We start from the raw sequence: 24,360 nt of genomic DNA, 5'->3' as shown, positions 1-24,360 counted from the left end.
AAACGTATACAATCACTTTTGATTTCATAACGTAAACCAATTATGTTTCAAGAGCCAACTTTTAGTTCGTACTTCTTTACAATGTTTATATAACACAGATTTGTTTTATGTAAAATTAGTAGATCCATCTGTGGTTACGCCTACGTCTCTACGGAAAGTACGCTGGGAATTTCGAGATTTCATATTTATTTATTTGAACTTTTGTTGGAGATAGTTTTGTCGAAAAACACGCTGCTAAAACGATATTGTTTTTTTTCCTCTGTATATTAAGAGAGAGAGCAATCAAAACGCACTAAGATTTGTAATGAAGTGAATTTTTAAATCTTAGTTTCTTTGAGGTGTAGTCTATTGTAATTTAATTAATCTAAAATTGATAATTGTAATGATTGATTTATAAATGAAAAAAAGATGATAAATGAAGTATAACGTAAAGTTTAAACAATTGAAAATTGATGAAACTCCTACACATAAATGATATGTTTATAAAATATTAACATTATAATAATGATCTAGTGTATAATTTTCGGTAGGTCTGTCTTTTTGGTAGTCTCGCCAACGCTTTTAATGTAGCCGTGCTGACGAGGCGAGATCTCGCAGTGGCTCCCATAAATCGACTGCTAAAATGGCTTGCAGTAGCTGACGTCTTCGTCATGATTGAGTATGTTCCATTCGCTATCTACAGGTATTTGGTGAGTACTTTTTTTTTTGCTTAGATGGGTGGATGTGCTCACAGTCCACCTGGTGTTATTTTTTTATTTTTTTTATTGCTTAGATCGGTGGACGAGCTCACAGCCCCCTGGTGTTAAGTGGTTACTGGAGCCCATAGACATTCACAGCGTAAATGCGCCACCCACCTTGAGATATAAGTTCTAAGGTCTCAAGTATAGTTACAACGGCTGCCCCACCCTTCAAACTGAAACGCATTACTGCTTCACGGCAGAAATAGGCAGGGTGGTGATACCTACCCTCGCGGACTCCACCAGTAATTACGTAAATTATAATTTTGCGGGTTTGATTTTTATTACACGATGTTATTCCTTCACCGTAGAAGTCAATCGTGAAGATTTATTTTGTTAAGTACGTATTTCATTACATACCTACGTTCAGTACGTTTTAATTCCTTTTTCCCAATTGCTAAAGAAGGGTAACCTTTTTCAAACGTATGTAGGCTGGAAAGTATGTATCTAAAATGTATGTCTAATTATTTGGCACTCTATATAGCCTAAGCCTTATGAAGGATTTAAATATATGAGATGTGATTAGATACACCTCAGTCCTGGGACCGATATATTAATGGTATCCGCGATAAAATAATAGATTTTGGTCAATGTTATCTGATTGTGGTATTAAATAAGTTTAAATAAACAAAAGACCGACCCGTGTATAATTTTAAGATCTAGGTTAATGAAAAATCTACTGAAACCATCCAGTTTTCTTCTGTAAATAAATTTATTATTTAACTTTTAGTGATTTTATGAAAGAATTAACTTTATGTTCAATTGAATGTTGTTAAAAGGAGCATAAAAGTTAAATGATATCGTAAACCAACGGGCTGCCAACCTAGGTATTAATATTAACTGCCAGTTATCCTCACAATATTGGACTTTAATTCAAAGCTGTAATTTTGTTATTGATTCTAGAAAGATTCAGTTTCAAAATCAGAAATATTTTTACTTAGTTAAGTTTTCGTTGAATGTGGAAACGGCAAAAATAAACAATTTTAAAATGTTTATCTGTCTGTCTGTCTCCATGTTCCGGCTAATATTATGCTATAATAAGGCTCGATAGATTTACGATAACAAATAAGTTATGTTATAAGGAGTAACGTAAGCTTTGGTTTTTGAAAAATATTTAGGATTTTTCGCAAAAAAGAAACCCATGAAAATGTTAACAAATACTGATTTATTACGGAAGGGAAGTTATTAATTTCGGGCAAAGCTACAAGATATATTTTATTTATTATATATTTTATTATTTTTATTGCTTTGATGGGTGGACGAGCTCACAGCCCACCTGATGTTAAGTGGTTACTGGAGCCCATAGATATCTACAACGTAAATGCGCCACCCACCTTGAGACATAAGTTCTAAGGTCTCAGTATAGTTATAACGGCTACCCCACCCTTCAAACCGAAACGCATTACTGCTTCACGGCAGAAATAGGCGGGGTGGTGGTACCTACCCGTGCGGACTCACAAGAGGTCCTGCCACCAGTAATAAAGAAAGTTTATCTAGAGCTTTTACACAACAATGTACTATAGGCTCTGAAAAGTGTGAGATAGGCATTTCAATGGTGAGGCAGTCTTTCATTCATACTACGAGTAGTAGTAGTAGTGGTATAAGATTGGAATAGATTGGATAGTACACACCGATCACCGATCAAGAAAAATAATGGAGCTTGCTCATGTTTTTAATAGTCTTTTTTTTCTCACAGTTGTTACCCGGTCAAGAAGACCGTCCATACTCCTGGGCTGCATATATGCTGTTTCATATGCACTTCACGCAGATATTCCATACAGCGTCAATACTGTTAACCTTGTCTCTGGCAGTTTGGCGATATCTTGCAATCAAGTGAGTATACCGATTTTATCCTTTAGCCTAAGACGCCTTCTTTTTTCCTAAATGACTTCTGACTTCTATCGACTAATGCTACTGTGTAGAGGTACAAATATTGCAAGCAAGTATAATTTTTACAAGAAATACTCAACACGTGTTCACGTTTCGCGTGGAAGGAATATCGTTAAATATTGAAAAAAAAAAACTCGCAAAATTGAACATACCTAATAATGGTATGGTAGATATATTGTGATTCTTTACATCCAACTTGTTTCTGGCATCATACATTCCGATTTAAGAGGGTGAGTCGAAAATTATAAAATAAATATTAAAATTAAGCCCTTTAAGTATGTTGATGGCGCCATTTATCGTGTGATGTGTATGTAGTAGTTACTAATTAACACCAGGTAATCCATGCGCTCGCTCGAACCTTTAGCGCTGTGCTAAAAGAAATTGAACCCTAAAGTGACGATTACGCAGAGTTATCAATTGACTGATTACCTATAGTAGATCCTAAATCGCAACCACAATTTAGTCTGAATAAATTTCATTAGAATCGATACAGTGAAGTTTACTAATTTCTGTTAGTTTTTTATTATTGTTAAAATCGATTCCACTCGTACGACCTGCCATTAGCTGGTTTCACAGCATTTCCATACATTATATACACAATATATCTTCATTTTCTCTGATGTTGGGGGCTTCGGAAAGGCTTTTATCTACTGATCCCATTGTACCTTATTGTTTGAACAATGGCTCACATACTATTTATTAACTCTTTGTGAAATATGAAGTCAAAGAAAAAAGAGCAAGTTTTTTTAAAAAAAAAACCTCATCATTGAAAATTTTCCATAGATTTTTAGTAATAAAGGAATAAAATTTATTTATATTTCGTTATTTTGGACTTGCTTCAAATGTTTCCTAATAATTTGTGTACCGTATTAATTTCAAAGTCGTTAATTTAGTTTTGAATATTTTATAATAGAGAACGATGGGAGTTTTAATACGAAATATTCAAATCGAAATATGTATTTGGTTATTCAGGAATCTTTTGTTGAAAACTTCGGAATAATTTAGCAGTGAAATTTTGAAAAACAATAATAGCTATCAAGATCTATTTAAGTTCTGAAATTGTGTTAAAAGCCTATTGAATTTTCAAGCTCCGGTTGAAATACAAATTCTCACGGGTCTCTTAAGCTTTTTTTTTTTAAGGCAAGAAAATAAACCTAATAGAAATTTGTTACCGAGACGGCAATACGTCGCGTTGACGCCCGAAATGTGGGTCGTCTGTGAAGTGAATCTTTGATCGTGCCACTAAGCGCCTCGACCACAAGAGAAATGGAATGTGTGTGTGTGTTTAACGTTATTGCTCTAACACAAAAGAGTAGTATCACGTCCGAAATAAAACGAAAAGGACTTTTGAATTTTCAGTTTTTTCTATTGTTTTCGCGAGTAGTAGGTATATATATATACACTTAGAATGGTATATATATATACACTTAGAATGAGTGAATTAATTTTAACCACATATAACATATGTGGTTAAAACCCTTATATGGCACATACCATTCTAAGCTTCAAACTCGACTTAGTAAAACGCGCGAAAATGTAAAATTACATAAGTAAAATTTGTTACGAGCTAAATGAATGTTATTTTGAATTGATTACTTTAGTAATCAAATTAGCCTAGGATTAGATTAACCAAAAAAAGATTTAGAAGCCATTCAATTTGATTCAGGCTGTTAATATGTAGTTAGGCTTAGTAAACCTTTACTGGTGGTAGGACCTCTTGTGAGTCCACGCGAGTAGGTACCACCGCCCTGCCTATTTCTGCCGTGAAGCAGTAATGCGTTTCGGTTTGAAGGGCGTGGCAACCGTCGTAACTATACTGAGACCTTAGAACTTATATTTCGTGGTGGGTGGCGCACTTACGTTGTACATGTCTATGGGCTCCAGTAACCACTTAACACCAGGTGGATTGTGAGCTCGTCCTCCCACATAAGCAATAAAAAAGATATATTTAGATAGATTTTTATTCAGTAATGTTAGGTTTCAATGGACGGTAATTGTTTTTTATTGCATCGATAACCGATCGAGTTCACGGCTTATATTACCAGGGCCCGTAAACATTACGTTATTAATGCCGTTACCTACCTTGAGACATATATAGCGATATGATGTCTCAATTATACAATACAATGGATGTCCCTTCAAACCATAAAGTATGATTATTCGCAGAAATAGGCACGGTGTTAGTTAGATTTGAGCATTGAAAATCATTCAAGGAATAAATTTTGAACACAAGCTTTAAGCGAGTATGAAGGAATATCCAGATATCGGAAATGTTTGTTACGGAAAATCTACGCGCGTGTATCTAAATACGAATGATGTGGGACGAATCTTTTCAAAGCAGACGTCTGGATGTTTGAATTAACTCGATACGTTTCTTTACCCATCCATTGATTTAAAACAGAGTGTATAGTAACGTACGACGCGCACGTATTTCTTTGTTTAACAAATCTGAAAGAAAAAAAAGCAAAGATCTATGAATATTATCATGTGAAATGAAAGATTGTAGGTATCGGTTCTCTATTTGCTGTATTAAGTTTTGATATTTGACATTTCCTATTGTTTTTTTTTCTAGGGCTGACGGATATGATAATGAAAAGTTATTGGTAAATTTCACTTTTTTTCACATTTGTCTTTTAAGCACTTGGGGAAGTAACATAAATTGCCTATGTTTCATTCAAACACAGAAAATGAGTCGTATGTGTAGGGTAGGCGTTGTGTAGGTAATATGCCAATAATATTGAAACGCGCTGGAGTTCGGGATAAATAAATGTTCCACCAAAGTACAGTAGTATTGAAATAACGATTATTCCGCTCTTTGGAATGGAACATGTGATCACTTTGGCACAGGCTGGATCCAACCAGCAATCTAAAACCTCAAATAATATTTACTAATCCTACACCAGTCGACTACGCAATTAAGTTCGCATTGTTTTCACAGATATCCGGCTCACAGTCCAATATTATGCACAGATAGGCGATGCACAGTGGCCATAATGTTGAGTTTTGTGCTTCCCTCTATACTCTGCATACCATCGTACTTTGTAAGTATTTAATTTAACCTATTTGTTTGCACTAACAGAGTGAGCATTAATATAGAATATATGTTAATCGACAAATTAAAGAGTTATACATGGTAAATATCATCTCATAGACTGTAAAACAAAGACTTAAGGCTTCGTCAAACAGAACGCGTAATTAGCGCGCGTCAGGGCGCTAAACTGACGCCGCGCTATGACGCCGAGATGTGTTGTACTACTATGGTAACATACCGTCAAACAGAGCGCCAGCGCAATAAGCGCTGGCGCTATAACGTGCGCTAATTACGCGTTCTGTTTGACGAAGCCTTTAGAACTCATGTCTCAAAATGGGTGGCGGCATTTAAGCTGTTGATGTGTTGATGTCCTGTAACCATTTAACACTATGTGAGCTATGAGCTCGTCTACTTATACAAGCAAATAGAAAAACCTCAGTTTTAGATACAAATGAAAATTCAAATCTTTACCAGCACAAAATTACAACGCTTATAAATCATATTTAGACTAACAACAACAGCATAATAGATTTTAACTACTAACACTATTAACACTTACTAGTGGTCCTCCGGTAGTCGAAATTCGACTATAATTATTTGAAATTATAAGTTTGTACACTATTATGATTCTGTTGTCATAGTCTTACTTCTATAATCACAGATTTCGCCAAGACTAGTTACACTATAGACAAATATTAATAAAGACAAACAATATTGAACCTATTCTCAATTTAACCAAAGACTATAAGCAATAAGAAAAGTTTGGCAATAAACAAATAGTATGCATGCGCGTGTTTGTCAAATACATGGTTAGTGTATGTAATGTTTATTTCATTGATTTAATATATTTTTTGATGTAAAATTTAAGAAAATATTAACATCCCGCACTCCTTCCCTATATTCTCTAAAAGTGTGGGAAATTTCATACTCCTCCGTACGCGCAATTTTCGTAAAAAGGGGTACTTACAAAGTTTTTGCTTCACTAATACATAGATACTAGAAATTGGATCGTATATAAAATAGTTTTGTGAACTCCACTTGCCTCTGATTTTGGCACAGAACTTTTCAAATTACTGGCTTGTTTCACGTTACGCACGCCTATTTTCGCCCAAGTAAAATTTGCTAGAGGTACCTAACAATCGGTTTTGGTAACGATTATTCGTTCGAGTACGAATTAAAATGTAATTATTTAGTGTTAACTTCTGAAAACCTCTAATAATTTAAATGTTACTTTTTACATTATTATTATAATAACTAGCTGACCCGGCAGACTTCGTAGTGCCTCAATCGATAAATAAAAGACCTAAACTTTTGTATAAAATAAACTTAAAACAAAAAAAAGGAATCCGTCCGGAAAATTGTTATTTTTATTTAATTTCAAGCGTTTTCATATTTATCTACCTTTTAAACCTTCTCTGGACTTTCACAAATAATTCAAGACCAAAATTAGCAAAATCGGTCCAGCCGTTCTCGAGTTTTAGCGAGACCAACGAACAGCAATTCATTTTTATATATATAGTAGATAGATAGATTACAATTTGTAAACGTGGTGACGCCCGGTGTACTATCACACAATCCAATACTGTTGTTGGAATGCCCAAAGCAGATATAAATGTACCAATGGTATATACAATTCAGTGGAATCTTCCACTTTATGTTTGACGGCATTCAAATTGTTATGTCTATGGGCTCCGGTAACCACTTAACATAAGGTGGGCCTTGAGCTGATTCGCCCGTGTAATCAATAAAAAACACTAAATGTTATCATTCAACAGTTTCCCCACCTTAGATTTTGTCACACACAACATACTAAACAATTGCGCCGTCGTAGCATCGTATTCTATTGATAAATGTAAAATTACTTTATATATCATTTTATTAGACTTGTAGTCCTCCTCCTCCTCCTCCGTGCGTCGTATTCCTCAGTTCTGAGGGTCGTGACCTTTACTGAGCACTTTTGTCAGGACTATGTTCTTCCATTCACTTCTGTCCTTGTAGGAAGGAATATATATTAGCTGAGATGTAAACCTCTCGAGTCGTCAATTACTGTCCGTTTACAGGAACGCCTATAACAAACGGCTTGAAATACCTAGTCATATCCTAATTAATGTAACATGATTAATAGCTGTTAATACCAGAAGGCGTATTGACGTATCGATAAATGGATTATTTGATTTATTTGAGTTAAAAGCCACTTTCACGTTCTACTTAGAAATTCGTTTGCAATTTTAATAGCCATCGCCTTGATTGATAAAGGTCAGAGGGTTCAGTTGCTAAGGTTTTGTTCGTTCACACCTAGGAATTATTGATTCCACTACTGTTACTGAAGTGAAGGCTTTGTTGTGAATTGAATTGGGCTAGATTTTCACTTCACTGTCGGCTTTGATAGTTCTGACAATTGAAGTTAAGGAATCCTTTATTTTAATAATGAACATATTCTGCTCCAGTGAGTAACTCGAGTTAAATTTGTGGAAACTGAGAAACATGTTATTTTTCGAGATGAATGCCATTGTTATATGGCCAATAAAATATCTTAAAAAGGTTCCGTTGATTTAAGACGGAAGAATAAACAAGTTTTTTGTTTAAAACTTCGGTCTATAAATATTTTTAATAAAAACTTTGAGTCTTACAACATGTTGCTTCTTTTTAAATGTAGCCCATTGGTAACACTTCAATAATTAGTCATAAAACTTTAATTGTGTTTTAATACCAATTAAAAATAATACTAAAAATTTATTTTAAAAATACTATCGGAGATTGACGTGCAGATTGCTTTATCATGTATTATTCATTCTGCGGCATTTCTTTTCATTCCAGGTCTTCACAATCCATAAAGACTTCTCATACGACAGGAACGCCAACGTTTTCTCGAAAGTTTATTTCGTAGATTCCGATTTCGACGGATACCTCTATCATATTAATTTCTGGGTACACGCTGTCTTAATCAAATTACTGCCATGCGTCATTCTCACTATAATCAGCGCTTGGCTGATCCGAGCTTTATACAGGGCCAATTATAGGAAGAAAATTCTCAAAGGGTACAACGCGTGTCCAGCTGAGACGATTGTGAATGGAAAAGGAAATATTTTCACTCGCAGATCGACAAAACGGTCTAAAATCGAAAGAAGAACCGACAGAACGACTAAGATGTTAGTCGCTGTACTATTATTGTTTTTACTGACAGAGTTTCCTCAGGGTATATTAGGTAAGTGTCTTTTGTCTTCGAACCCTATGGGATATGTAAGATTATACATATTAAAAGAGTACTTATGGTTATAAAAGATAAGATTGACGAAAAAAAGACAGATAGCGCTCAGTGAATCCTACGTTTTCTTTGAGAGAAATCAATAATCCTAATTAGTAGCTTCTAATGTTAAAATAAATTGACGATCTAGATTGAGTGGTTGGTTGGGAGCGATGTCTAAAGATCAATATGCTGACTCAAAACTCTTAAAAGCTATGGATGGTGGGGAAGTTTTAATTGGTTTTTATTGCTAAAATCCTCAAGATTCAATCAAGATCAACATAATTTATTTGTTTGGTACTTAATAGGATTAAGTTTATTTTAAACTGAGTCAAGGGGAAAACGGTTTTAAGAGGTATTCAGTGGACCGTGGAATTCTATACGTGTCATATATCAAACATCTATTAAACAAAACATTGAAGACTTAATTAGAGCAACTGATCAGATCATCACTTGTTCAACTGTACTGTTAAGTAGTCTCAAACTTCAAACAAGAAAATGGCAAGGACGGTGGAACTTACCTACATGCTGGAGACTATAACCTGTCATCAGTAATCAAATGACAATGTGTTATGACTGATAGAAATCCTACATAATTATTAAAAAAAAAATTCAGTAAATCGGTAGGGGGTAAAATGGAATTTATAATATTTAGTAGAATCATTCATATTGAACACTTAACATATTTTTTTTAAAGATTATGGCGTACTGCGTCTGAATATTTACCAGTGAAACCCACGTTTTGCTACAACTATCGCGAAATATGTTATAAATTACGTTAAGTGTCATTTGGTACTTAATATACTAGATACATTACCTTAACAGCCAATAAAAATCGCTTGAAATTTCAACTCAATCGCATGAAAGAATTAGCAGAGTCACAACAAAAATCTTTCCTTTTAAACAGTAGAAACTAAAAAAATCCTTTTTTTTTTCAAAAAATATTTCCCAGCGTTTTATTTTAGTATTACTCACGACTTTTATATTATGAAACTATTATATTATATTATAATACAATTTTTATTTTTTTATCAGGACTCCTGAGCGGAATTTTGGGGCGATGCTTCTTTAAGCATTGCTACAATCTATTTGGGGAGCTAATGGACGCACTGGCCCTTCTCAACGGAGCAATAAACTTCGTGTTATACTGCTCAATGTCAAGGCAATTCCGAACCACATTCGGGCAGATGCTGAGAACGAGATGCGCAAAGACCTACCGGGCTGGATCCCAGACCGAACTGCAGACTACCTATGTGTAACGACGGCGAAAGTTTGTTTACGTGTAAACAAACATAAGTGAGGATCTGATAAATTTCAATACCGCTGTCGGCCAAGAACTAATAATTTAGGATTGGGTGGTGAAAAAGCAGAAGAAGAAAAGAACAATGAAATTTGTTTGAAACTAAATAAGCGATGCGAAAATTTTGACGTGAAGTGACAGATATTTTAAGACAGATATCGGTAAATTTTGGATAATTCGAAAACCTCACAGAAACAAGTCTTCTTTCCAAATGCAAACGCTAAGTAAATACGTGAATTTGTTTACCTAATTGTAGAAAAGTTCTCAATCATCATGGAGTCAACATCTCTCATTTAAGAAAAATGATCGATACTACGTACTCGTACGAGTGTTCATTCATTTTGGCGTCAAATTTCATATGATAACCTCACTTGATTCAACTGTTTTAACGCTTCATGCGAAGACAATTTATTCATAACGATAGTTTGGATGAAGCCACTTAGTTAATCGAAACTTTCCACTAGTATAAAACTAGTATAAAATATTTAGAATGTTCTAGATTAAGATTCTTAAATGCATCATTCATCTCGCTTGGCCAAAGTGACGTAACAAAAACTACTCTAGTTTAAGAAATCGCAAATTAGAGACTTAGCGAGTTCTATGATATTCAAAATTTTTGTAAACATGAAAATAAAACAGGAAGCACGTTCACAGATGGTCATGATCTTTTAGTAATACATTGGCATAGTCAAACATGAGTAATGGTTAAGATTTAAATTTCCCACTGAAGTCAGAAAAAGATAGTTTAAAAACTTTCAACAAATTTTGAGATTTGATCTAGAGAATATAATACAACCGAATGAGTATCGAGGGCTGAACTTACAAAATGAAATCATTTAGATGACTCTAAAATTAATTAATTAATACACATGATTGTTGAAAGGAATGAGTATTCAGATTTCTGAAGAAGTTTTATGGTTAGGTTCGTTGAAATACACTTTTAATTGTAAATAATAAGCCATATAGAATGTACGTACATGTGTACATATATATCGTTGTAGTCAACGGTCATATACATTCAGAAACCACCTGCGAAATGCAAATTGCATTTTCGTAAGATGTACAAACTTTAATTGTAGTTGGAAACGGTGATAGTTGAAACTTACAATCTTATTTAGTTGTGCGAACTTCTGTAATTATTCGACTTTTAAGTAGATTTAGCCGTTAGGAGTTTTAAGTCCTGTAGAACAACTAAGTCAGCTATATGCTGCATACTCTTTAGTAAAGAAATGATAATGATGTAATGTTAATTTATATGATAAGACCAGAATTTATTATTTTAAAAATCAGTCCTTGGTTGTATATCATAATTATTTAAAACATGAAAACTTTCTTATAACATTGTTTTTTTGGCTAAAAAAAAGTTGAGCACCTCTATTTTATCTTTGTGTAAAAGACGCTTCATTTATGATACGCATGAAAATATTATATTGGCACCAAGTAAAACGCTGTGTAGCTAATAAATCTTATCTAACGTATTATTAGATTTACGAGCCTGTGTTATTCACAGAAGTTTTATGCTTCAAAGATCTGAAACGATCCCAACGGTTTGGTACGTTCACCTGGCTGAAATAAATACCTAAATTTCATTGTACGGCTCTTGTTTGAGCCGAATGGTTTAAAATTTCTTTTTTAAGCTTTCCCATTAGGCCTTTCATTCAAACGAGAAATTTGGTTGTTTATCAAATAAAAATGTCTATAAAAACTTGCTTTTGATATTGTTATGTAACATAGTTTACCATTATTTAGAGTTGTTAATGCCTAAGCGGACATATTTAAATAGGTTAAAGTTAGAAAAAAAAAAGGTTTTTATAAAAAGAGGATAACCCTCTAGCATCGATATAATTCAGCAATGCACGTATTTGATAAAAACATTACTTATCGACTTTTACAGTGGTGTTGACCGTTACTTTAAGCTTTACATAGATAACATACATACATACATAGATAACATTAGTCTATGATTTCTGAATAAAACGTATAATGTTACATAGTGTTTAGAATGTTTAGAGGTCGCTCTTCGTATTACGGGTTTTAAGTGTGAAATTGTTGTGTAAGAATGCGAAATTGAGATAGCGTTTAAAATATTTAGTTTAAACGAAGTATATAGATATTTCTTACTCAAAATTTCTGGCTGTAGATTACAATGTAACACACATTTAGTATTAAAAAGAAAATATGTGACTGTTCAATTAAGTCTTAAGCCAACGCAGATTTTGCAAAATTATTGTTTTTTTTGTTGGTCTCACTGAAATTTAAATTGAAGAAATTGTGAATCAAAACCTTTGTAATTAAAATATTCTTTTTTGAAAATATGAAATTTTGATCTGTGTAAAGTTGCAGAAACGATAATAATAATATTTTATAACTTTTGTCTTACGAAGCACAAGTCGGGCCTCATGTGGAGTATTACTACCACTTAGGGCCAGGACCCCCAAATACCAAGTACTTCCATTTGACTCCATACTGAAGAGGGTCGTTTGGATTGTTGACAATCCCATTCTCACGAAACATTTGAAACCTTTTAAGGACAACATGCATTTGTATACCATTTATATAAAAATCTTATGACAAGACATTGGATCGATATTTACATACAAAAAACAAATTTTAAGTTATATTAATATTTGTTAAAAATATTACTATGTATGTATATATTATAATTATTTAATATGCAGTTTAAAAATGTGTGTAAAATAAAATGAATGCGGATAATATAATATAATAAAGAACAATGCTAAAAAGATGTAAATTATTTCCCTTTTTTTTTTCAAACAAAATTATAAATATACACATAAGAATTCTAATTTCAAAAATTATACTAACAAATATAAGGTCTCTTTTGTTCATGAAGAAATTTCTGAATATGCAACTCCATATTGGTGACGAAGATGTTTTTTTTTAAAATGTCACAGTTAGGTTGAAACCCATCATTGTTCCGATCCATTCGCTATTCAACAGTGTACCAACGAACTTCTATTCTTCTATTCTTCTATTATTTGAATACACTTCATAACCAAAGGCCGGATCCCGGAGAAGCCTTCTCTGAATCATTTAACTAATTTGAGGGCGTTGTCGTTGTAGCCGTTTTAGGGAAGGTAGTCACTTTATACAATTGGCTAGATGATCGCCGGCGATTTATTTTCTATTCAAACTTGCACAAGATAATCAAATTATCAACTTATCTGGATGCCGCCAGACAATGTGAACAGAGCCGGGTTGTTCAATGAAGAATTTGGAGATTTTTTTGGAGGGGCATGATTTGCAAAGAGTGCTTCGCCGACACCACTTCGCCCCACATTTTAATTTAATTATCTTTCTTCAATACCGTGATCTGTACTCCAATGGCTTGTCCATCTCGAGCTTCAGGCACCACTTCGAAACCTACTTGTAGTCATTTGGCTACTCACTACATAGTATAAAACAAAGTCGCTTTCTCTGTCCCTATATCCTATGTATGCTTAAATCTTTAAAACTACGCAACGAATTTTGATGCGGTTTTTTTTACTAAAGAGAGTGATTGAAGAGGTAGGTTTATCTGTATAATAACATCCATTATATAGTGGAGAAATCCATAATAAATTACAGTATCCGAAGCGAAGCGAGGGCGGGTCGCTAGTGCTTTTTTTTCCTCCTACCTATGCTGATAGCCTTGAGAGGCTATTTCAGCTTCGCCTAACGTTTATAGGTGAGCTCACGGGGCTCAAACCGTAGAGTTGCTAACACTGACCCTAGCAAGAGCAGTGCTTCGCAGAATCTACCACCGGATCGGAAACGCGACCCACTGAGAAGATCCGGCGAGAAACTCAGTGGGCTGTGTCTGTGGGTTAATTCGCTCGTCGAGCCCTTCGTCGCAAGCGACGGGTTCGACGAGGGCGGTGATGGTCGCTAGTGTATAAATAAATGATATTTTCTTTAAAATCCACAAACCTGTTAGTGTAATAAATTGAATATAAATTGTTTGCTCTAATACAAATAAAAGGTAAACGAACTGTTCAATAAGCGCTGGAGTTCGTATATTTTTTGTCTCCAAACCATAAATCCTGATTACCGGAATAGGGTGAACCCAATTTGCATTTTGCACGGCCAGTATTGCCCTTTCAGTGGCGATTGTCATGCAGAACATACCCTTGTCGGTTCTTATTCATCGTTATCGAACACTTTATTAAGTATTGTGTTATATTACCATCTGGTTTTGTTATAAAAATACACTCTTAGAAGAAAGAATATGTGGAATATATTATTTTCTTCATAACGTTTCTTAAGAGTGAGAGAGAATTTCTTAAGAGACGTTGAATTACTGCAATATAATATATTTTTTTTATTGCTTAGTTGGGCTCTCAGCCCAACTGGTGTTAAGTGGTTACTGAATCCCATAGACATCTACAACGTAAATGCGCCACCCACCTTGAGATATAAGTTCTTAAGTCTCAGTATAGTTACAACGGGTGCCCCGCCCTTCAAATCGAAACACACTGCTTCACGGCAGAAATAGGCAGGGCGGTGGTACCTAGCCACGCTCACAAGAGCTCACAAGAAGCCCTACCACCAGTAATTGCGCAAATTATAATTTTGCGGGTTGGATTTTTATTACACGATGTTATTCCTTCACCGTGGAAGTCAATCGTGAACATTTGTTGAGTACGTATTTTATTACAAAAATTGGTACCCGTCTGGGATTCGAACACCGGTGCATCGCTAAACACGAATGCACCGGACTTCTTATCCTTTAGACCACGACGACTACATTTGTGGTCCCTACATCTGGGATGAATTGAACTTATTGTGATTCAGTGACATTAAATACTGTCATATTCTTTCTCATCTTTACACTATTGAACGTAATCCCAAAGGTCTGTTGTCTACACTTAAGTGAGCTTGTAGTTTTTTATTGCTCATCTGATGGTAAACGTTTATCTGGGTCTATGTTCATCACAAAGTAAAGACCTGTTTATCCGAAGATGGAAGTTTAAGTTGCATTGTATAACTTCGTCCCTGACCAATTGAGTTGCGGAATTTATGCTATTCTATGTATCTCTGAGCCCTTGTCACTGCTTGACTCTAAGTGGACATTAGGGCACACTGTTTAGCCTAATAACTGTTTTTTTTTTTTTTTTTTTTTTTTTTTTATGATTGAAAGTTTACTGGTGGCCCGAAGGCCTTTCCAGTTTCACCAGGACAGGTGGGCGAGCAAAGGCTCAGCCAAGAGGGGTGGGATTTGCTAACAACTGCCCGAGCGCCTCCGAAGGAGACCTAACAACTCAAGAGCAATTGTTTCGCGAATGAATCTACTACCGGATCGGAATCGCGACCCGCTGAGAAGATCCGGCGAGAAACTCAGCGGGCTGATGCATGGGTTAGGTTGCACGTCGACCTCTTTGTCGAGTTCGACGAGTACGGTTACCGGGGTCCCTAAGCCTGCCCCTAGTATTAGAGCTGAAGGCATCTAATGCAAAGGTTATTGGATCTGATGGATCCGTAAGGACGTGTCTAGGGCGTCGACGGTGACTGGCTCCTGCATGATCAGGATTCGGGGAGTAGTCAGCGGCGGCAACGATAAGGCGATTATCATGACGCATAGCCTTATCGAAGTATCGTTCCGACGCTGACTTCATGTATTTCCGAATTGATTCGAGGCCCAGGTCGTCGTGTAGGTCAACGTTCCTCACGAACCACGGAGCCCCGACAGCTAACCTGCAAAAGCGGGATTGTAGGGATTGGAGGGTGTCTATGTGTGTGCGGGCCGCGTGAGCGAACACCACACTCGCGTAAGTCATGACGGGCCTTATGCAAGTTTTGTAAAGTGTCACCTTGTTCCGAAGGGACATTTTACTCCGCTTACAGATCATGGGGTAGAGTCTACCGAGAATAAACGCGGCACGGTCACGGACTGATTTTATATGCGGGCGGAACGTCATCGATGCATCCAGGGTAACGCCCAGGTACTTGACCTTCCTGGCCCAGGGTATGGGTTGTCTAAAGAGAGTAATCGGGGGTGTGAGATTCCTCCTCCTAATCCGGGAGGAAATCCGTGTGGAGCTTCCCCTCTGAAATAGCACCGCAGTACTTTTCGCTGGGTTGATGTCTATGCGCCATTTTCGGAACCACTGTCCTAGGGCTAGGGCTGCGCTCTGAAGCTTCTTCGCGATTAGGGACTTATTTCTACTAGAATAGTAAACAGTCGTGTCGTCGGCGAATAAAGCTAAATGGGTCGGCGGCGACCGGGGAATATCATTGACGAATAAGCTAAATAGGAGGGGTGAGAGGACAGAGCCTTGCGGGACTCCAGCTGTGAGAGGTCGTGGGGAGGAGCGGGTTCCCTCGACTCGATATCGAAAAGAGCGGTTCGACAAGAAGTCCCGTATGATGAGCACGAGACTATCCGGCACGCCCATGTTGAATAGTTTGAAAATCAAACCATTGTGCCAGACTTTGTCGAACGCTTTTGCGACGTCGAAGAAGAGAGCTCCCGTGTATAACGGTTTTGGTCGATTAAGCCCCACAAGAATGTGCTCCGTGAGGCGGTGCACCTGTTGAACGCATGAGTGATTTGTACGGAATCCGAATTGTTCATCGATAAGAATGCCCTTGGATGAGACGAAGTCTCTGAGGCGTTTGTAGAGCAGACGCTCATACAGTTTGCCTAGAGACATGAGGAGGCTAATCGGGCGGTAGCTCGTCGGATGATTTTTTGGTTTACCGGGTTTATGTATGCCGATAACGTCCGCTTCTTTCCACACCGCGGGAAAGATACAGTTCGCCATAGCGGCATTGAAAATAGATGCCAACATCACGATGAGTTGGACGGGTAGAAGTTTAATAACGCGGTTGGATATACCGTCGGAACCGGGAGCCTTGCGAGGACGTAGGTCTTTGATCAAGTCTTTAACTTCCATCGGGGTGACGGGTGGTAACGCATCAGAGGGTGGCAAGGAGGCTCTGCGTTCTACCTCACTGTCTACTAATTCTACATGAACAGGGTCCACGGATTGAGTGCTGGGCGTGCACTGGGTTTGCAATGTATCGGCCAGCAGCTCTGCTTTTTCGTCATCATCGAACGCCGCGAGTCGGCCTGAGGGGTCTACGAGGGGGGGCATAGTTACTACCGTATCCGATTTGAGAGTACGAGCTAAGCGGTAGTAAGACCTTTGGGAGGGCGCGAGTCCTTCTAAGAAATCAGACCATCTGGCATCTCGGACTTCGGCGATGCGAGACTTTACGTCGCGTTGTAGGGCACGCATTCGAATACGATTTTCCGCGGTAGGATACCTGTCGTAGGCGCGTATCGAGGCGTTCTTAGCTCTAAGGAGTTCCCTAATATCGTCGGACAATTTGAAGCGGTGAAGGAAGTCCTCCGCTACAACTTGTTTCGATGACCTATCTAATGTCGAGGTGATGTGTGACGTTAAGATGTCTATGGCTTCAGCGGTATCCTGAGGAGACGGGATAGAGTCCGGGTTAAACGGGAGCGATGGTGGATCAGATTCAGCCAGGCTGATGCCCAGCGTGTGCCAATCCACCACAGTCCTCGTGACGGGAACGGAATCGGGAGCGCGACCGAGCTTCATAACGACGGGACGGTGGTCTGAATCTAACTCTGAAACTACTTCGATCGAGTGTAAGCGCAGAGTTACGTTTTTTAATAACGCTATGTCGAGTATATCCGGGCGATGCGCGATATTTAGCGGGTAGTGAGTCGGGGTTAGCGGAGCGACGATATCGAAGGCGAGATCATCGACTAACGCGTCAAGCCGCCTGCCATTCGGGGTTGTGGTGTGTGAGTTCCACCTGATGTGTTTACAATTTAGGTCGCCCGCCAGAATGACAGAGCTCCCCATACCGAGCAGCGCCTCGATATCACTGCTTAGAACGATCTTATCCGGTGGAAGATAAACGGACGCGATAACGATCGGCGCGTGTCCCGTCAGTGAGATTCGGCACACTGATGCTTCGATATTAGCGAGCGCGGGAGGATCGAGCGGGACGCAATGCAGGGCTCTTCTATAGTAAATGACGGTACCACCACCACGGGCAGAGAGCCTGTCGTTCCTGACCATGTTATAGTTCGCGATTTTAGGGTCACGGCGCGCGGGCTTAAGTAGGGTCTCCTGCACTAAAAAGATATCAATTTGGTGGTCACGCAAAAAGTCAGAAACCTGATCACGTTGATTTGCGAGACCGTAAGCGTTAAAAAATCCTATCGTTACGGATAGGGGCTTTATTCTACTTATATACGCCATTGATTACCGGCGGAGTGAGGGGAGGACGTACGTATTTAATGACGCGTATACGTCGGCGTATTCCTGCACAACGGCGATAAAGTGTTGTGCAGTGGAGGCAGCGCGAATGGCGTCGCCCAAAGCGTTAACGCGCTCAAAGTTGATCGACTGAAAGAAGTCGATCGCTAAAGCGAGATTGTCGGACGCGGTCGGAGGGCAAGTCGCGGGAGAGGGACGAGTCGCGGGGGCGGGACGAATCGCGGAGGAGGGAGTTGTAGCCGTGTTCGTGTACGGCAGCGGTTTTGCCCAGGCCGAGACACTGGGCACCGCCGCCGGAACGAACGCTGGCTTAGCCTGCGACGCAGAGGGTGCCGAGGCTTTGATGTCTGGGCCGGAAGCTCGGAGGCGGTTTTGGCGGGCGACGCGGCGATTTATTTTAGGGGCTCGGGGGCAACCACGGTAATTCGCGGGGTGACCCTGTGTTCGACACAGGACGCAGCTAGGCGGTTCCGTCGCGGTTTTTTGGTCGCGAGCGCAGAGGGCCGTGGCGTGATCGCCCAAACACTTAACACATCGGGGGCGCGCGTGACAGTTACGGGAAGAGTGCCCGTACAATTGACAGTTATGGCACTGGCTAGGAGTGCCTTTTTTATGGGGGGCTTCGACAGCGATACCAGAGAGCCTACAGACGGTCTGTGTGTTAAAGATTTTCTTACCCTCGGGGGTAGGCTGGAGAGCGACTAGAACCATATTATATGGCTCCCTACCGCGACCGGTGTGCATACGGTGCACAGAATTCACTGGTAGGCCTTGTTCTAACAGGTCGGCTTTTACGAGCTCTACATCTAACTCTTTAGGGATTCCGCGTATTACAACGCGGAGTTCGCGCTCCTCCTGGAGCGTATACGTATGGAAACTTATACGCTCCTTACGGAGGTAAGAAGAGAGGGCCCTATGGTCGTCGGGTGTTTGAACCTTAATTTGAATGCCGTTCGCGAGGTTACGGGCATTCGTGAAATTTATATTTTTGGCCTTAAGGGCCAGGCAAACTCGATCCCAAGCTGCCTTCTCCTGAAGGATAACCGGGGGAGGGGTCTGGGTTTTATTTTGTGCCACCGGACGCGGCGACGGAGTGGCACGGGCTGGGGGCGCAACGGGAGTCTGAGGGCGGGGGCGCGACGCGTTCACGGCTTTGCTAATTTTAGCGGCCGCGGGAGCTCGAGACTCCGCGGCACGCTTCTTACCCTTCTGTACCAGGGTGAATCCATCCGTCGATGAGGCGGGGGCGAGGTCGACCTCCATGTCCGAGTCAGAGTCGGAGCACGAGGAGGCGGGTGCAGGCGACCTACGAGCAAGTGTAGGTGTTTTAGAGGGCGCGACGGAGGCCGCGGATGATCGCTCAGCTGAAACGATGGTCACGGCGGACGACGCAGCAGCTTTTCTCGCCAGTATAGGCGACACGGGAGCGGCAGGCACGACAGAGGCTGCGGTGCTCAATGCAGAAGCTCTGCACGCAGGTACAGGCGACGCAGGAGCAGCGAGCGCGGCGGAGTCCTCGAGAGGGCTCGCAGTGTGATTGGCCTTGAAGGCCAAAAACTCCGAGGCGAGCTGTGGGTGGCGAAGTCGGAGGAATTCCGCGAATACAGCGTCCATGATCGCTGAGTACCCAGGTGGGGCGGCCCCGGGTCTTGAAAACACTCGCCTTGCGGCGAGGCCCCAACTTCTCGGACCTGAGCGGTTCTCTTGAACACAGGTGGCAATGCGGCGCGATTACTACAGGACAAAGAAAAAGCACAACAAAACAGAAATTACGAAAAGAAACAAAACAAATAAATACTTGCAGGATACTTGTCGGCAGATGTACCACGAACACAGAAACAACAAAAGGAAACAAAACAAATAAAAACTTCCAGAAAGAGCACTTAGTCGGCAGATGTACCACAAACACAGGCCGCGCGAACAATGGCCGGGCTAACAAAAGCCGGGCGAACAAAGACCGGGCGATCGAGTGGACGATGAGCACGTCCGCACGTGACGGGTGCCTCTATCGGAATGGCCTAATAACTGTATGAAAACTAATTTAAACTGTCATCTTTTAAAAGAATAATTTGTTTTAAGCCAAAACAGAGCTTAAATGAGTATGCTAATTAAGTACGTTCAACTGAAATTTTACTGAACCCGTTTCCATCCGCAGCTTCGTCCATTGGCAATTTAATTCGCGACTGTGTGGAAACTTTTTGATCTAAATACCGAGAAAAAAGCAAAGCTGGTTAAATTATAAAGTACCTTCAGCTGTAAATTGTATACCGCCGTTCCGAAGGGCCAAAAAAGGTACAAGCAATTTTGAATGAAAATGAAGACCTTTTTTTAGAAAAGTTGTATTAAAATTTGTACGGGGAATAACAAAAATAAAGTTTCAGTTCATGTTTACGAAAACAGCCTCTATAACCGAAAGCATTAAATGTAGCTATTGTCCATGGCATTAACAATGTTGTACGCGATCAAGTTTAGCGCTTGTGAACGCACTTCACAAAGCGTATATAATTTGTTTTATTTTTACCTTTTTAGTTGCAGTAGTCATTTCTGTGTTTTTTCCCTACTTATTTGCTGGTAGCTTAAGGGGCTATTCCAACTACGCGCGGACGAGTAGGTGAGCTCACGGGCTCAACCTGAGAGAATTTGCTAACACTACCCCTACCTAGCTAGAGCAGTGCTTCGCAGAATCTACCACCGGTACGGAATTGCGGCCCACTGAGAAGACCCGGCGAGAAGCTCAGTGGGCTGTGTCTATGGGGTTTCTGTGTCTAAAGAAACAAATTTACGTAGACTAGAGGTCCCGCAGTAATTCGACTATAATTAATTAGAATTGTAAGTTTGTACACTATTATGATTGTATTTTATACTTCTATAATCACAAATTTCGCCAAGGCTACACTATAAAATATATTAATAAAGACAAACAATATTTAATCTATTCTCAATTTGACCACAGACGTCAAGAACAAAAGTTTGACAATAAATAGTATGCATGCGTGCGTGCGTCAAATACATGGTATTTAGTGTGTGTAATGTTTTCTTTATTGATTTAATGTATATTTTATGCATTATTTAAAAAAAAAATTAGCATTGTGCACTTCTTCTCTATATTCTCTATAAGTGTGAAAAATTTCATACTCCTCCGTCCGCGCAATTTTCGTAAAAAGGGATACAAAGTTTTTGCTTCACGTATTAATATATAGATTCAATTGTTGACAAATGACTCACTCAACTTAACTCAGTAGTCGGCGAACGACGGAAACTAGAAAGACGATTAACGAAACGTCTCAAAAGACTGAAACGAAAATAATAAACGAGAGATTAATTGCCTTTGAAATAATTTATTAATTATGTCTACGACTTGCAAAAAGCGAGGAGAATATTACAGATAGAGACTTCTAGATAAATACTTTTCGGTAGGCAGCGGCTTGGCTCTGCCTCTGGCATTGCTGAAGTCCATGGGCGACGGTAACCACTCACCATCAGGTGGGCCGTATGCTCGTCTGCCTACAAGGGCAGTAAAAAAATAATACTCTTTTTTGTCTACCTCACCGCCAGTGGCACCGAGGGGTTTTTCTGAATTCGCCGCGGGTTGAACTCACGGGGCTCAGTGACGTGACTAACATCTGCAAGATATACCTAGAGCCAGTCCCGCAGAAGTAAAACGACAGCTTAAAGCATTAAGACAACTAATGACCAAAGCAAATTCTCTTTATCGTATTAAAAAAGGTTGAGCAAAACGTCTTCTGTAAATAGCGGCCTTACGATTTGCGGTCGTGTGAAAATCAATGAAATTAGAAATTCTAAACTAACCTATACACTCTGTACACTTGGGATCTGGGTCAAGGATGAGATTGTAATGACAAATTTGCTGGTACAGTAGTTGTTGACTGCTGGACCCAGGGTCGTAAGTTCGATGACAATATCGGGTAAACATTCGTGTGATAAACAAGATTGTTTGTTCTTTGGGTATTTAATATCTATGTCTTTACCTATGAAGTTGCCGCTTTACAAACTTACCAACTGAAATGTAATCTATACAAGGCTGACAATAAAATTTATTTAAAAAACATGGAATTCAATGCAGTCCTTTGTTTATTGATTAGTGTTTTTGTTTTCACTATATTTGTATTTTTTTTATGAATTTGGACGCGACAAAAATACAAACAAATATATTATTATGTCAGAGGAAGCAATGAGTCGAGTTGATTCCTGTTTACATGCTTAATGTTTATTATTATTAGTTTTACGTTGTAATTACTTTTATAATTCCTAATTCTATTTTATCTTGTTTGTTACGTTTTTTCTATAACTTTAAAACCTTTCATAAAAATAAACTGTAATAAAAGGTCCCATAACTGTAAATCACGTAGGCAGCGACCAATCAGAGCAGAGCGTCTTGTCTCGAGCGTGGTCGAGGCGCCATCTTCACTTTGGAGAAAGCTTGTATTGTGGTGTGACGCATTTTGTGAGCATAAAAACGTATCGAGTTGGATCGTTGGATATAGTTAAAGTGAGATTGGTGCACCGAACTCGCTGCTCGGTCTAAACTGTTGTATTCCTACAATATTACCGTGGAATAACAAAATATCGTATAAACTGAATTAAACTACTGATAAAACGGCATCCATTGTGTTTTGTGCTCGCACTTTAACCCCATGACGCCCACTAAGCCCGCAGCCACTAATGGCGATATCGACGAGGAGAGCCTTTCCCCGACATATATAAAAAAATCATGGTCACTGTTGGGTGGTCTAGTGGCGGTGTAATTTATCACAGCTCCTTACATCAGCACCAGCATTGTCGCAGATTTGTGATGTGAGGAACTGGATACAATGATGGAGAAGCTCCCGATTCTCCAGCCAGCCTTAGTCAATCAATCGTCCCCGCTGCTCCTATACTAACAATTACCACTGCGCTGACAGTGGTGCATATTTTGATTAATAGAAATAAAAAATATTTATAAGAAAATGACTTTAATTTTGTGTATACTAAAAGACAATGTTGTTATAGTACCGTTAAAAAAAATTATATTGCACATTTACCGATAGACACAGCGGAGCGTAGATTTCACTACCCTCAGGCCGACTCGCGGCGTTCGATGATGACGAAAAAGCAGAGCTGCTGGCCGATACATTGCAAACCCAGTGCACACCCAGCATTCAATCCGCGGACCCTGTTCATGTAGAATTAGTAGACAGTGAGGTAGAACGCAGAGCCTCCTTGCCACCCTCGGATGCATTACCACCCGTCACCCCAATGGAAGTTAAAGACCTGATCAAAGACCTACGTCCTCGCAAGGCTCCCGGTTCCGGCGGTATATCTAACCGCGTTATTAAACTTCTACCCATCCAACTCATCGTGATGTTGGCATCTATTTTCAATGCCGCTATGGCTAACTGTATCTTTCCCGCGGTGTGGAAAGAAGCGGACGTTATCGGCATACACAAACCCGGTAAACCAAAGAATAATCTGACAAGTTACAGCCCGATTAGCCTCCTCATGTCTCTTGGCAAACTGTATGAGCGTCTGCTCTACAAACGCCTCAGAGACTTCATCTCATTCAAGGGCATTTTCATCGATGAACAATTCGGATTCCGTGCAAATCACTCATGCGTACAACAGGTGCACCGCCTCACGGAGCACATTCTCGTAGGACTTAACCGACCAAAACCGTTATACACAGGAGTTCTCTTCTTCGACGTCGCAAAAGCGTTCGACAAAGTCTGGCACAACTGGATAGTCTGGATAGTCTCGTGATCATCATACGGGACTTCTTTTCGAGCCGCTCTTTTCGATATCGAGTAGAGGGGACCCGTTCCTCCCCGCGACCACTCACGGCTGGAGTGCCACTAGGCTCCGTTCTCTCTCCGCTCCTATTTAGTTTATTTATTAATGATATT

General features: G+C 39.4%; 1 protein-coding gene across 3 annotated transcripts in view; it reads left to right on the top strand.

Moving 5' to 3' along the window:
- Positions 1 to 12,946, top strand: part of NGR-A20 (neuropeptide receptor A20) — a 45,927-nt gene extending 32,981 nt beyond the window's left edge. Inside the window, exons 3-7 of one of the 3 annotated variants that reach the window (XM_062673797.1) lie at positions 531 to 689; positions 2,434 to 2,570; positions 5,566 to 5,668; positions 8,476 to 8,863; positions 9,938 to 12,946. In XM_062673797.1, the coding sequence (XP_062529781.1) occupies positions 531 to 689; positions 2,434 to 2,570; positions 5,566 to 5,668; positions 8,476 to 8,863; positions 9,938 to 10,161 (1,011 nt within the window). In that variant the 3' untranslated portion in view covers positions 10,162 to 12,946. 3 annotated transcript variants of the gene reach the window in all.
- Positions 12,947 to 24,360: the final 11,414 nt, after the last annotated feature.

The sequence above is a fragment of the Bombyx mori genome, chromosome 19 (assembly GCF_030269925.1).
Source record: "Bombyx mori chromosome 19, ASM3026992v2".
NCBI classification, from domain to species: Eukaryota; Metazoa; Arthropoda; class Insecta; order Lepidoptera; family Bombycidae; genus Bombyx; species Bombyx mori.
The sequence above is the reverse complement of the archived record's forward strand: the minus strand, read 5'-3'. Positions and strand labels throughout refer to the sequence as shown.